Source organism: Hyalella azteca, unplaced genomic scaffold, assembly GCF_000764305.2.
Source record: "Hyalella azteca isolate HAZT.00-mixed unplaced genomic scaffold, Hazt_2.0.2 contig8141, whole genome shotgun sequence".
NCBI classification, from domain to species: domain Eukaryota; kingdom Metazoa; phylum Arthropoda; class Malacostraca; order Amphipoda; family Hyalellidae; genus Hyalella; species Hyalella azteca.
The window spans coordinates 1-14,855 of NW_025938242.1; the positions used below are offsets into that span (position 1 = coordinate 1).

The 14,855-nt window shown below is 34.4% G+C and overlaps 1 protein-coding gene across 1 annotated transcript in view; it reads left to right on the forward strand.

Annotated features, from left to right (window-relative positions):
• The first annotated feature begins 10,980 nt into the window (after positions 1–10,980).
• The window catches only part of LOC108673386, a 7,285-nt gene continuing 3,410 nt past the window's right edge, over positions 10,981–14,855 (forward strand). The window contains exons 1-6 of the mRNA XM_047881509.1: positions 10,981–11,054; positions 11,268–11,297; positions 11,516–11,711; positions 11,840–11,986; positions 13,028–13,297; positions 14,360–14,451. Coding sequence (XP_047737465.1) covers positions 10,992–11,054; positions 11,268–11,297; positions 11,516–11,711; positions 11,840–11,986; positions 13,028–13,297; positions 14,360–14,451 — 798 coding nt within the window. The 5' untranslated portion in view covers positions 10,981–10,991. The remainder of the gene's footprint in view (positions 11,055–11,267; positions 11,298–11,515; positions 11,712–11,839; positions 11,987–13,027; positions 13,298–14,359; positions 14,452–14,855) is intronic.

Consider the following 14,855-nt stretch of genomic DNA (forward strand, 5'->3'; position numbering starts at 1 on the left):
TTGCTTTGTCTACGAGTCACACCGTTGTTTATCCCAGGAACAGGGACCGACGCTTCTCTGACCGCCAAAATTTCTAAATAACCCGGAACGAGCCTGTCCGTGTACGCGGATACTAAAAAATATTAAAACTAAAACTAATAGTTAAGCTAATGCTGGGATTTATTCCAGCACAAGTTACTTTTTATTTAACTTTAATTCCTATATTTTAATCAAATTATTTTTTATTCCACTTTAACCGCTTTCTTTTATCAAGTTATTTTTTAATCAACTTTATGCCCTATCTTTCAATCAAGTTATTTTTATTCAATTTTAACCCCTATCACTTAATCAACTTCACTCAGGTTATTTTGTATTCAACTTTAACCCCGATCTTTTGATCAATTTTTTATTTAACTTTAACCTCTAGCTTTAAATCAAGTTACTTTTATTTAACTTTAACCCCTATGTTTTAATCTAGTCATTTTTTATTCAACTGTTACCTCATAATTCTACCAAGATTTTATTTTAACTTTAAGTCCTATATTTATTCAAGTTATTTCTGATTCAAATTTAACTCCTTTCTTTCAATCAAGCTATTTTTTACTCACTTTTGAATCCTATGTTTTAGTAATTTTTTCTACTCTATCCTCCATCTTCTAATCAATGTATATTTTATTCAACTTTATCCCCTATATTTTAGTCAAGTTATTTTTTATATATCTTTAACCCCTATCTTGCAATCAAGTTATTTTTTATTTAACTTTATCCCTTACCTTTTAACCAAGATTTCATTTAAGTTTTTTACCTTTTAACCAAGTTTTTTAAACTTTAACCTCTATCATTTAGTTAATTTATTTTTCATGCAACTGTTACCTCGATCATTTAATCAAGTTATTTTTTATTTAATTTTAACCCCTATTTCTTAATCAAGTTATTTTTTATTCAAATTTAACTCCATTATTTTAATCAAGGTATTTTTATTCAACTTTAACCCCTATCATCTATAGTCAATTTGCTTTTTAACTTCAACCTCTGTCTTCTAATCAATGTATTTTTTATTCAACTTTATTTCATATCTTTCAATTGAGTTTTTTATCAAGCTTTAACTCCTAGATTTTAAACAAGTAATTATTTATTCAAATTTAAAGCCTATTTTTCAACCAAGCTAAATTGTATTTGACTTTATCTGCTACCTTTTAATCAAGTTATTTTTATATATCTTCAACCCCTATCTTATAATTAAGTTAATTTTTTATTCAACTTTAACCCCTACCTTTTGATCAATTATTTTATTTAACTTAAACCTCTATCTTTCAATCAATTTTCGTTTATTATACTTTAACCTATATCTTTCAGTCAATTTTTTTTCATTCAACATAACCCTCAATCATTTGATCAAGTATATACTATAAACTTTTAAGTTCCATCTTTTAATCAAGTTATTTTTCATTCAACTTTAACCCCATCTTTCAATCAAGTTTTTTTTAACTTTCAACTCTATATTTTTATCACATTATTTTTCATTCAATTTCAACCCCTACCTTTCAATCAAGTTTTTTTTTTATTCTAGCTTAACATATATCTCTCTGTAATTTTTTTTATTCAACTTTAACCTCTATCATTCAATCAAGTTATTTATAAACTAATTTTAACCCCTATATTTTAATCGAGTCATTTTTTATTGATTTTAAGCCCTATCTATTATTCAAGTAATTTTTTATTTAACTATCACCTCTATCTTTTATTCAAGTATTCAAGTTATTTTTATTTAACATTAACCCATTTCTTTTTATAAAGTTTTTTTCCATTAATCCCTATATTTTAATCAAGTTATTTTCAATTCACTTGGATCCCCTATCTGCTAATCAATTATTTTTAACTTTAACCTCTATCTATTAATTGATCTATTTTTTATTCAACTTTATGCCATATCTCTCAGTTAAGTTATTTTTTGTTAAACTTTATCCTATATATTTTAATTGAGTAATTTTTCATGCATATTTAACCCCTATCATCTAATCAAGTTATTTTCTTTACTTTAACCTCTAACTTTTAATCAAGTTATTTTTTCTTTTAATTTTATTCCATATCATTCAATCAAGTTTTTTATTCAGCTTTAACCCCTATCTTCTAATCAAGTTATTTTTTATTTAATTTTAACCCCTATCTTTTAATCAAATTATTTTTGATGCATATTTAACAGCTTTCTGTGAATAAAGTGTTTTTAACTTCAACCCCTATATTTTAATCAAGTTAAAATTTTATTCATCTTCAACCCCTACCTTTCAATCAAGTCATTTTTTGCTCCAATATAACCCATATCTTTTAATAAAGCTAGTTTTTAGTCAAGTTCAACCCTAACCTATTAATCATGTTTTTTTCTAATTTAACTTAAACATCTATCTTTTTTCAATTTGTTTTTTTATTCAATTTTAACCCTTATTTCTCAAAAAAGTTTTTTTTCATTTAACTTAAACCTCTATCACTTTATCGGGTTATTTTCTACTTAATCTTAACCCATATATTTTAATCAAGTAGTTTTTTGGTTCAACTTTAACCGCAATCTTTCAATCATGTAACTTTTTGATTCATTTTAGTAATTTTATTCATTTTTAACCCCTATCTTTTAATCAAAATGTTTTTATTCACCTCTAACCCCAATCTTTTAGGTTATTTTTAATCAAAATTTAACCCTTGCCTTTCAATCAAAATGTATTTTATTGAACATTAACCCCTAACTCTTAATGAGTTTTTTTCATTCAATATACCTTCAAATCAATTTTTTAATAAACCTTAACCACTATCATTTAACAAAAATATTTTTTAGTCACTTTTAACTTTAACCTTTTCATCAAGTTATTTTTATGTAACTTCAACCTCTATCTTCTAATCAAGTTATTTTTTATTATATTGAACCCTCATTCTAAATCAAGTAATTTTTTATTTAACTTTATTTTCTAAATTTTATAAAATTATTTCTCATTCAACTTCAACCCAATCTTTTTTCAATTATATTCTATTCAATTAAAACCTTTATAACTTACTCAGGTTATTTTTTATTCAATTTGGCCCCTATCATGCAGTCAACTTATTTTTATTCAACTTTAACCCCAAATTATTGATATCTTTTTTATTTAACTCTGACCCCTCTCTTTTAATCAAGGTATTATGTATTCAACTTCAACTCTGTCTTTCAATCTTGTTATTCTTTATTCAACTTTAACCTCTATCTTATAATCCAGTTATTTATATTCAACTTTAGCCTTTATCTTTCAATCAAGTAATTTTTCATTCAACTTTACTCACTATCATTTAATCAAGTTATTTTTTACTTAATTTTAACGCCCATCTTTTAATCATGTTTTTTTATTCAATTTTTAACTACCTTCTTCGATCATGTAATTTTTTTGTCAACTTTAACCCTTATCTTTTAATCAAGATATTTTTTACCTAACTATAACCCCTATCATTTAATCAAGTTATTTTCTATTCAACTTAAACCTCTACTTTTTATTCAAGATATTTTTTGTTCACTTTCAACCTCTATCTTTTACTCAGGTCATTTTTTATTTGATTTTTTCTCCATCTTTATATCAAGAAATTTTCTATTCAACTTTAAGCCCCATCTTTTAATCATTTTTTTTATTTTGTTTCAAGCCCTATCTCACAATTAAGGTACTTTTTTGAACTAAAAGATAGGGGTTGAAATTAGATAAAAATAACATCATTAGACGATGGGGGTAAAAATTAAATAATAAATACCCAGATTAAAGTATTGAGGTTAAAGTTGAATAAAAAATAAGTAGATTAAAATATAGAGGTTAAAGTGCAATTAAACAATTGGTAAACACTATGAAACGAGTGGAAAAAGGTATGAAACTAGTGGTAGTAAACGCTATATTAACAAGTGGTGAATTATGTGAAACAAGTGGTAAACGCTATGAAACAAGTGGAAAACGCTATTAAACAAGTGGAAAACGCTATGAAACAAGTGACAAACGCTATGAAACAAGTGATAAACGCTATGAAACAAGTTATAAACGATATATAATAGGTGGTAAATGCTATGAAACTAGTGGCAAACGACATGAAACTAGTGGTAATTCTCGTATAGAACACACGCATCAAAAGCCTGCGTGCATCACCGAATAAAAATATGTTCTATTCACAAATATTCCACTAAAATAAGCTGGTCTAAGTGCATTGAATAAAAGATCATTTGTTTGGTAGCTCTAATTACCCCCCTCACTACCCCTCGCCCTACCCCCTGTGGGGGTAATGTTTTTAAACATAAAAGCTAACTCACCAAATAAGCTTCCTGTTCTTTTGTGTGGCTGAACTGAACACTTGTTTTGTGCGTCAATGGAACTGAAGCTGAGGGAACACTGAACAGATCTGTTACTGTTCAACAGGTGCAGCAATACTTGGGCTGAACAGATCTGTTACTGTTCAACAGGTGAAAGTGTTCAGTTCAGCCACACAAAAGAACAGGAAGCTTATTTGGTGAGTTAGCTTTTTATGTTTAAATGCATTACCCCCACAGGGGGTAGGGCGAAGGGTAATGAGGGGAGGGGGTAATTATAGCTACCGAACAATCCTTGCACTTGTGGCCAGCTCATTTTACTGGAATATTTGTGAATAGAACATATTTTTATTCGGTGATGTACTCAGGCTATTGACGTGTGTGTTGAATGCAAGACTTGCCACTGGTTTCATGTCGTTTACCACTTGTTTCATAGCGTTTACCACTTGTTTCATAGCGTTTACCAATGTTTCATAGCGCTTACCATTTGTTTCATAGCGTTTACTACTTGTTTCATAGCATTACCACTTGTTCCATAGCGTTTACCAATTGCTCCATAGTGTTTATCAATTGTTTCTTAGCACTTTAACCCCTATCTATTATGCTACTAATTTTTTATTTAAGTCTAATCTCTATCTTTTTGTTGAGTTATTTTCCATTCAATTTTTACACCTATCTTTCAATCTGGATATTTAATATTTAAATTTACCCCATCTTCTAATCATGTTATTTTTATTTAATTTCAATCCCTATCTTTCAGTTCAAAAAAGTACCTTGATTGAAAGACAGGAGTTAAAAGTGAATAAAAAATTTGAATAAAAGTTAGGGTTTGAAGTTGAATAGATAATTTCTTGATATAAAGATATAGATAGGAGAAGAATGACTTGCTTAAAAGATAGGGGCTGCAAGTAATTAAAAAATATCTTGACTAAAAAAATAGGGGTTTAAGATGAGTAGAAAATAATTTGATTGAATGAATGGGGTTATAGTTGAATAGAAAATATATTAATTGAAAGATTGAAGTAAAATAAAAATATTTTTATTAAAAGTTATGGGTCAAATTGAATGAAAATAGTTTGATTAAAAGAAAGGGGCTAAAGATGAATAATAATTAACTTGATTGAAAGATAGAGGTTGAAGTTAAAAAAAATTAGTTGATTAAAAGATAGTTGTTAAAATTGAATGAACAATAACTTGATTAAAAGAGAGGAGTTAAAGTTGAATGAAAATTATCATGATAAAGTGGTGGGGTTAAAGTTGAATTAAAAATAACATGACTGAAAGATGATAGTTGAATTTGAAATAAAAATAACTTGATTGAAAGATAGGGGATAACATTAAATAAAAAATAACTTGATTAAATGATAGAGGTTAAAGTTGAAAAAAATAACTTGAATGAAAGATAGAGGCTAAAGTTGAACATAAATAACTTGATTATACAATAAAGGCTGCAGCTGAATGAAAAATATTATATATGTAAGATTGGGGAAGAAGTTGAATACAAAATAACTTGATTAAAAGATAGGGTTTAAAGGTAAATACAAAACAAAGTTTATTAAGAGAGAGGGGTTAAAGTTGAAGAAAAAATAACTTGATTGGAAGATGGGAAGTAAAGTTGAATAAAAATAACTTGATTAAAAGTTAGGGGCTAAAGTTGAATATAAATAACTTGGTTATAAGATAGAGGTTAAATTTGAATAAAAAACAACATGACTGAAATATGGCGGTTAAAGTTAAATAAAAAATAACTGGATAAAATGTTAGGGGCCAAAGTTAAATAAATTTTTTTTAAGAGACAGAGGTTAAAGTTGAATAAAGAATAATATGAACACAAGATAGATGTTAAATTTAATAGAAAATAGCTTGATTAAATTATAGGGGTTATATTTAAATAACATATAACTTAATTAAAAGATAGGGTTAAAGTTGAATGAGAAATAACTTGGTTAAAAGATAGGGGTTAAAGTTAAATAAAATAATTTGATTTTAAATAAGGTATTAAAATCAAATAAAAAATATCTTGATTAAAAGATAGGGGTTAAAGTTTAATAAAAAATATCTTGATTGAAAAGTAGGGCTTCCAGTTGAATGAAAAATAACTTGATTAAAATATAAGGGTAAAAGTTAAAAGAAATTGATTAAAGGATAGTGGTTAAAGTTGAACAAATAATTATTTGAATAAATGATTGGGGCTGACAAAATAATAAAATAAGCTGATTAAAAGATAAGGGTTAAAGTGGAATAAAAATAGCTTGATTGATAGATAAGGGTTAAAGTTAAATAAAAAACATGTAAAAGATGGGGTTAAAGGTAAATAAAAATAACTCTAACTAAATGATAGGGATTAGATTAAATAGATATTAAACCTTGATTAGAAGATAGGGGTTAAGGTTGAATAAGGAATTGCTTTATTGAAAGAAAGGGGTTAAAGTTCAATATAAATAACTTGATTAAAACATAGACGCTAAACTTGAATAAATATGAATTGATTATAAGAAAAGGGTTGAAGTTGAAAAAAATAACATGATTGAAAGATAGAGGTTGAAGTTGAATAAAATGTAACTTAATTAAAAGATTATGGTCAAAGTTAAATAAAAAACTTTATTAAGAGATAGGGATTAAAGTTGAATAAAAAAATTACCTTGACTGCAAGATACTGGTTAAATTAAATAAAAAATAATTTGATTAAATTATAAGGGTTATAATTGAATAAAATATAACTTTAAAAAGATTGGGTTGCAGTTGAATGAGAAATAATTTGATTAAAAGATAGGGGTTATAGAGTTAAATAAAAATTTACTTTTTACCACATGTTTCATAGCATTTACTACTTGTTTCATGGCGTTTATAACTTATTTCATGTCGTTTACAACTTGTTTCATATCGTTTACCACTTGTTTCATGACGTTTACCACATGTTTCACAGCGTTTTCCACTAGTTTCATAGCGTTTACCACTTGTTTCATGGCGTTTATCACTAGTTTCATGGCGTTTACCACTTGTTTCATGGCGTTTATCACATGTTTCATGGCGTTTATCACTCGTTTCATAGCGTTTACCACTTGTTTCACATGTTTCATAGCGTTCACCACATGTTTCATAGGTATTTACCTCTTGTTTCATAACGTTTACCACTGGTTTCATAGAGTTTACCACTTGTTTCATGGCGTTTACAACTTGTTTCATGTCGTTTACCACATGTTTCACAGCGTTTACCACTAGTTTCATAGCGTTTACCGCTTGTTTCATGGCGTTTATCACAGGTTTCATGGCGTTTATCACTTGTTTCATAGCGTTAACCACTTGTTTCATGGCGTTTACCACATGTTTCATAGCGTTTTCCACTAGTTTCATGGCGTTTACCACATGTTTCATAGCGTTTACCACTGATTTCATAGAGTTTACCACTTGTGTCATGTCGTTTATCACTTGTTTCATGGCGTTTACCACATGTTTCATAACGTTTGCCACTTGTTTCATAGCGTTTACCACTTGTTTCATAGCGTTTACCACTCGTTTCGTGGCGTTTACCACATGCTTCATAGCGTTCATCAATTATTTCATGGCGTTTACCACTTGTTTCATGGCGTTTTTCATTTGTTATATAGCGTTTGCCACTTGCTTCATAGCGTTTACCACTTGTTTCATAACGTTTACAACTTGTTTCATATCGTTTACCACTCGTTTCATAGCGTTTATCGCTTGTTTCATAGCGTATACCACTTTTTTCATAGCGTTTACCACATGTTTCATAGCGTTTACAACATGTTTCATAGCGTTTACCACATGTGTCATAGCGTTTATCACTTGTTTCATAACGTTTACAACTTGTTTCATAGCGTTTACCACTTGTGTCATAGCGTTTACCACTTGTTTCATAACGTTTACAACATGCTTCATAGCGTTTACCACTTGTTTTGTAGCGTTTACCACTTGTTTCATAGCGTTTACCACTTGCTTCTGTAACCGGAAACACTGCCGCGAAGTTGAAATATTTACGGGTAGCGTGCCGACTTAGTGTAGACTTTCGTACAGATACTAAACAGAAGGGCTAAAGAGTCGCTTTTTGGTCCGGCTCTAAATTCCCTTGCGTTGTAGAAAGGAGTAATGAACACGATGAACTTTTCGTAGTATACTGGTAATCTTCAGGCAAATACAAGTTTCTTCATACGGGGCGCACAATTTACTATTCGTCATAATCCAAAAGATCGCGGAAAAAGGCTTGACATTTCAGGGGTACAAACAGCCGAGAAACCACACAGTATGAGCCCTAATACACAGCTGCGAATAACAAAATGGATAGCAAACGGTACGGGAACTAACCGCACCGAGATGCCAACAACGAACCGCAGAGACCAGGGGTTCCAGCCCTAATGCACTGCCAAATCACAAAAACGGATAGCAAATGGCACGGGAACAAACCACACCGAGATGCCGACAACGAACCGCAGAGACTAGGGGTTCTAGCCCTAATACACGGCCAAATCACAAAAACAGATAGCAAATGGTACGGGAAATAACCGCACCGAAATGCCGACAACGAACCGCAGAGACTAGGGGTTCTAGCCCTAATACACGGCCAAATCACAAAAACGTACAGCAAATGGTACGGGAACTATCCGCACCGAGATGCCGACGACCAGATGCAGAGACTAGGGGTCCTAGCCCTAATATACTGCCAAGAGTCACAAAGATGGATAGCAAATGTTACGGGAACTAACCGCCCCGAGATGCTAACAACCACAAAGGAACAGGGTGGCAGTTACGCCTCAAAAGCACTACTATTGAAGGGTACTAGCCCCCAATAAGCCGCTGACAATTAACTCGAGCGCCGAGGTTATTTGCCTCTACGACACGAGGGTGCGAATTGAACGGCTGTTAACCGCCCAACGCAGCCAAAACCTGGAACTATCCAAGAACTCCACCTACGCCGTTGTTAGTCCGTTGGAGGAACTCATTAAGAGTTATGCCCAGAACTGCGGTGGAGTTTATTCTTGGAAGCCTAAATTTGGCTCTGCCTGTTTCGAGTCGAAACCGTGTCATCCCAACCCTGTAACACTGAGCACACATAACTTCTGAGCGCACACAACGAGGGGGTAACTCAGCCAAAATGAGCTTACCTCAACAATGCTACTCAATGGGCTACTAAATGGCTACTATGCTCAATGGGCTACTAAATTCGTCTATATGCAAAAAATATAGATAATATAGTATATTACAATAAAATAGAATCATAATATAATCTTTTGGTCAAATAATGATAAGTGAAAGTTGATATAAGATAGAATAACTCGATGATAACTAACTCGCGAGCGCGTGAGTTGATACCAGCTCGTCAATAGACTAGACAAATGAATATTGACTAAGCATATATCATGCGAAGCATTATCATCTAATGAAATCATATCAATAAAGAGTTTAACATTTTGACGACATGACTATAGTCATGTCGTTATAGTGTAGTTATAATCGACTTCTTATAAAACATCTGCCTCTAAGATGTCTAGCTCCCTTACGCAAGATGGCGACGTAGCCATCTTTACTTAACGATTGTGTCGTCTATTAACAACACTTATCCTCGTACAGTACAACAGTAAATCATTACGATTATCGCAAAAGATAAAGTCCTTTGACACAATAATGGCACATTAAAGCGAATAAATCTTAGGTCAAGTAATATTTTACGATTAACATATAGAGTAAGTCTAAATGTGTCAGGGCTAGCAGACGACGCATGGTGTCTAGCAGACGATTACACGCAACGCTACAGACAGATGATATGACAACAAAGGAAATTCCTCGTTTCAGTCACGAAATATAAATATGCTTACACATTTTTAGGTCATACAAAATAATATCACAATAACGAGATTCCATATTCTGGTCATAAAAATATATGCAATCACATTGAGTCACTAATCTAACAAAAGAACATTATCAAAATAACACGTGATCATACAGTACTCCTAAAAATAAAAAAAATATCACATAATATGTATTCCGTCACACTTCATAGCGTTTACCACATGTTTCATAGCGTTTACCACTTGTTTCATAACGTTTACCACTTGTTTCATAGCGTTTACCACTTGTTTCATAGCGTCCACAATTTGTTTCATAGCGTTTACCACTTGTCTCATAGCGTTTACCACTTGCTTCATAGCGTTCATCACTTGTTTCATAGCGTTTACCATTTGTTTCATAACGTTTACCACATGTTTCATAGCGTTTACCACTTGTTTCATAACGTTTACCACTTGTTTCATAACGTTTGCTACTTGTTTTATAGCGTTTGCCACTTGTTTCATAGCGTTTGCCACTTGTTTCATAACGTTTACCACTTGTTTCGTGGCTTAGCGTACACTGAGTGCCCTAACTTAGCGTTCCCCGAGTGCCTTAACTTAGCGATCACTGAGTGCATTAACTTAGCGTTCTAATAAACTTCAACAAAACACTGACATCGTAAATATCTTCTGTATAAAATATAAATTTTTTCAACGATCGAAAACACAAAATTCATATTTTTGGCCTCTTTCACATTAGTAGAATGAAAGAGAGCGTTCCGACGCAGAATTGAAAATTCTACCAAACTGTGCAGATAAGCTCTTTTTCAATACTACTAATAATTTCATGTATCATTAATTATAATCCTTCTAATATCTTAAATAATAATCATAGTCTCGTGGCTCCCCAGGTCGGGAAGGTCAAGATGGCAAAACTCCTGCCGCTGATTCTTGCCGGAATTTTGACCACGGTGCTCCATGAAGCCCAGGTCATTATAATTAACTTTGGTATAATTAACAGTATTTATTTAATTATATCCTCCTCTGAATATGGTTAACATTAGACGTTTTTATACAGCTAGGGTACAAAACTAACCCACATGCCACAAACTGCTTGTGAAATGTCAAGTAGACAAATCGTGAGCTGCTCATTGATCTGTGATAGCTGATACTGAAAGAATTAACACTTTTCCTGCCCACAGGCGAGCCTGCCTACAGGCCCTGCTGTTGATGTGAGTTGAAACAACCATCACACGCGTCTAATTAAAATGAAATTCGTGAGCATATTTTCGCGTTGGGATTTCATGAAAATTTCAGCTATATTTCCCTCTTGAAAACATAGGCTTTACTGTGCCATGCACCACAAGTTTGTTCGTAAGCAACTGTCTCAACTGTGTCCTCTCACCAACATCAATATTCTAGTATATATTCAGCATTTTAATGATTACAGGTGCTTGTGACCCCCAAAGGCCCCATGGCAGCCTGCAAGAAAACCAAAAGGTCGGTCGTGTTCCAGTCCATCATGTCTAAGAAGGGAATCATGTATAACCGCGCATACACTTACCCGGCGATATTGAAATGCTTCACAAGCTCCCAGCCGAGCGCGGCCACCTTCAGGGACTGCGTCAACGCAGCCGCAGTAGCCGGTGAGTTTGCTACTGCCGTTGTTTACCGCCGCAAAAGCTGCCATTTACGAAGTATTAATGGAATGCAATAATAATTGACCAAAGCTACTATGTATTAACCTCTTTACTAATCGCCTCAACGTTTGCAGGACACTCCACCCTGTCCTTCGATGGTACCACCTGCCTCACCTACAACGCAACAGTACCGAGTCATGCATGTGCCGACCAGAAGGCGGCAGCCGCAAACTACATAGCCATCTACCAAGCCAACCCTCCTCTGGTCAAGCCAAATTTCGGTGGGTGCGATAGAATTGGGAATTTCACTTCTGTTCAAGCCCACTTTCGGTGGGTGTATATGGATTAGTCCAACCCACCCCTGGTCGAGCCCAATTTCGGTGGGGGGCGATGAATTAGTCCATCCACCTCTGATCCAGGCCAGTTACGGTGGGTGGGATAAATTCATGTTCCTGTGTGGGATGGGTTCAGAACATTGCAGTCGCAGGGCTCTCTGGTACGTTGTCTTTTTCTCCGGCCTACCCCGTGTGATCATTGATTGTGCCTAGTAACAAGTCAGGTCTCTTTAGGGCCTCCAGGGAGAACGACTCCTCTTGTTATCTCCATAGGCAAGACATAAAACAGCCTTGGTCACGCTATCGAAAGGGATTGCTTCCGCAAACTGAGCTCTGAAACCAAGATTTTTGTTGGAAGGAGTGTTGTACAAAGTGTCTTTTCTCATTGTGATATTTTGGCATCCCGAAGATTTCGTTCCTTCACATGAAGATTCCCTTGACCGCTTCTAATGGCCGCACTGCGCAAACCGTGAATGGGGTCCGCAGCTGACATCAGTACTCGAAGAGATGGGCCACAAGGGCTTTGAAGAATGTGATTATCAGTTCCGTTTCTCTAGTTCTGAACGTCCACAAGATCAACATTATTTTTTACTTGCATCTTGCAGATTTTGCACCTACACGTCACCAAACTCTTCATCACTGCGCGGTCGTGAATAAATTACTTCTCAATTTCTGTGCCATCCGGTGCCAAGTAGTTGTTTTTGATCCCGACCTGACATTAGGGGTGAATTTTGCACTGTGTTTGCAGTCACATATTGCAAACAAGTCTTCTTGCAAACTCTCGCATCCCTGTCTCGACAAGTCTCGCACTTTGCTCATCTCTGGTCCAGTTGAGTTGCGGTGGGTGCGGTCCGTTGCTGCAACCGAAAACTTAATCTTAATTTCGGAGAGTGGATACCAATGTAAAAATCCTAATTTTTCTTGTCAAATAAAGGAAGATATGAAGAGACTCTTTTAAGTAAACGCTTCCTTCCTACTATTCAACAGGAAATTTCAAAGTGTTGACGATGGCTGCGACCCTGACGGCGAGTACGAATAACAACTTCGACGTGACGTGGACTGCAAACGATGGTGGCTGCAACTACCCCGGCCTCATCGTCAGCTTCTCCGGCCAGGAGAAGTACGTCGAAACCACTTCGTCCCAGACGACGATAGAGAACGTCCCAGGGTGCAGCGCAAACGTCACCGTCTCCTTCGGTCTCCCCACCGGAGAGAAGTTCGGTACCACCGCCCAGACGGTGGTGACTCCCATACCAGGTACCATAAATGATGGTAGATCTACTCTATATTCTAACATCGAATACGGAAAATTGAGTACTATGTAACTTTGGTTCGGACTATGTTGCTCAGATTTGGACTACTTAGTTTAGGTTCTGACTATATAGATTTGTTTTGGACCATGTAGCTTTGTTTTGGACAATGTAGTTTAGGTTCCGTCTTGTGTAGCTTTGTTATGGGCTATGTAGCTATGTTTTATACTATTTAGTTATGAGGAAGATTCATATTGGAATTACACCAGTATATTTAGTTCAACATGTGAACATAAAAATTAGACTTTTTAAAGTAAGGCCAAAGATTTCTCCATAATGTTTCCATCGGATTTGATCGAATTAGAATTCAACTCGTATGTACTCAGGAGATCAAGCTCAGAAATATAAATGGGTCAAGTTGTTGGGGTCTATTCAATAAATAAGCAAACAAATTCTGGTTTCCCCCAAACTTTTAATAAATAACTATAATAATAAACAAATGACGGATACAAGAATACAAATGAATAAACCGTGTATTTCCTTAGCACTTCTAACTCCGGCCTCAGGTTTCGGAGCCTTTCTGAAAATGCGTGAATAAACAAATTATGGACTCTAACAAATTAGAATATAATGCAAACTTGGCAAATATTAGTAACAGATTAATACAATTAATGATATTCATAGTCGCCTATATAAAGCACTGGATAAGTACATGAGCCTATATAAAGCACTGCCAGTACAACATGATTATCACAAGAATAGCTAGACAATACCTACACGCACCTCTGTGGTGGGGTTCCCATACAATGATGAAATACAGAGCGCATCTAAACGAGGTCACGTCAAAGGTGAATCAAAACGCTAAACGATAAATTTCAAGAGTCATATTGCAATCCCTTACAACGTATTAGGCTACTAATGTGTTATGATACTTAATAATAATAACAGGACATATATAATACAGTACTGTCCTAATACTGACCCACTTTCTGTCCGTTGCACTGATACCCTGTTTCAGGATGACCCACACAAGGCCAATATTACCACTAAGTTGTCTTCTATTGAGCAGAACCACAAGAGTACTGGCCGTTCAATTACGTGCCAGGATTCACAATGGAAGCCAAGTTCTTCCCGAACAAAACGATCATCGTATCTTACGACGTAAGGCTGTAAATGTATCTTTATTTACTTATTTTTTCAATTTCATTGCTCTATGTGAATGTGTTATTCACTTGTATTGAACATGCAGTCTTGGGGGCATATTTTTTCATTGGAATTTTTTTCATTGGAAGCTTCAGATCAAATAGCAACCTAACATAACCTTCAGCCTTAAAATTGCTTGTACACGGGGACAGTAGTGGCGGCCAGCACAACACGGGGACAGTAGTGGCGGCCAGCACAACACGGGGACAGTAGTGGCGGCCAGCACAACACGGGGACAGTAGTGGCGGCCAGTACAACACGGGGACAGTAGTGGCGGCCAGTAAAACACGGGGACAGTAGTAGCGGCCAGTACAACACGGGGACAGTAGTGGCGGCCAGTACAACACGGGGACAGTAGTGGC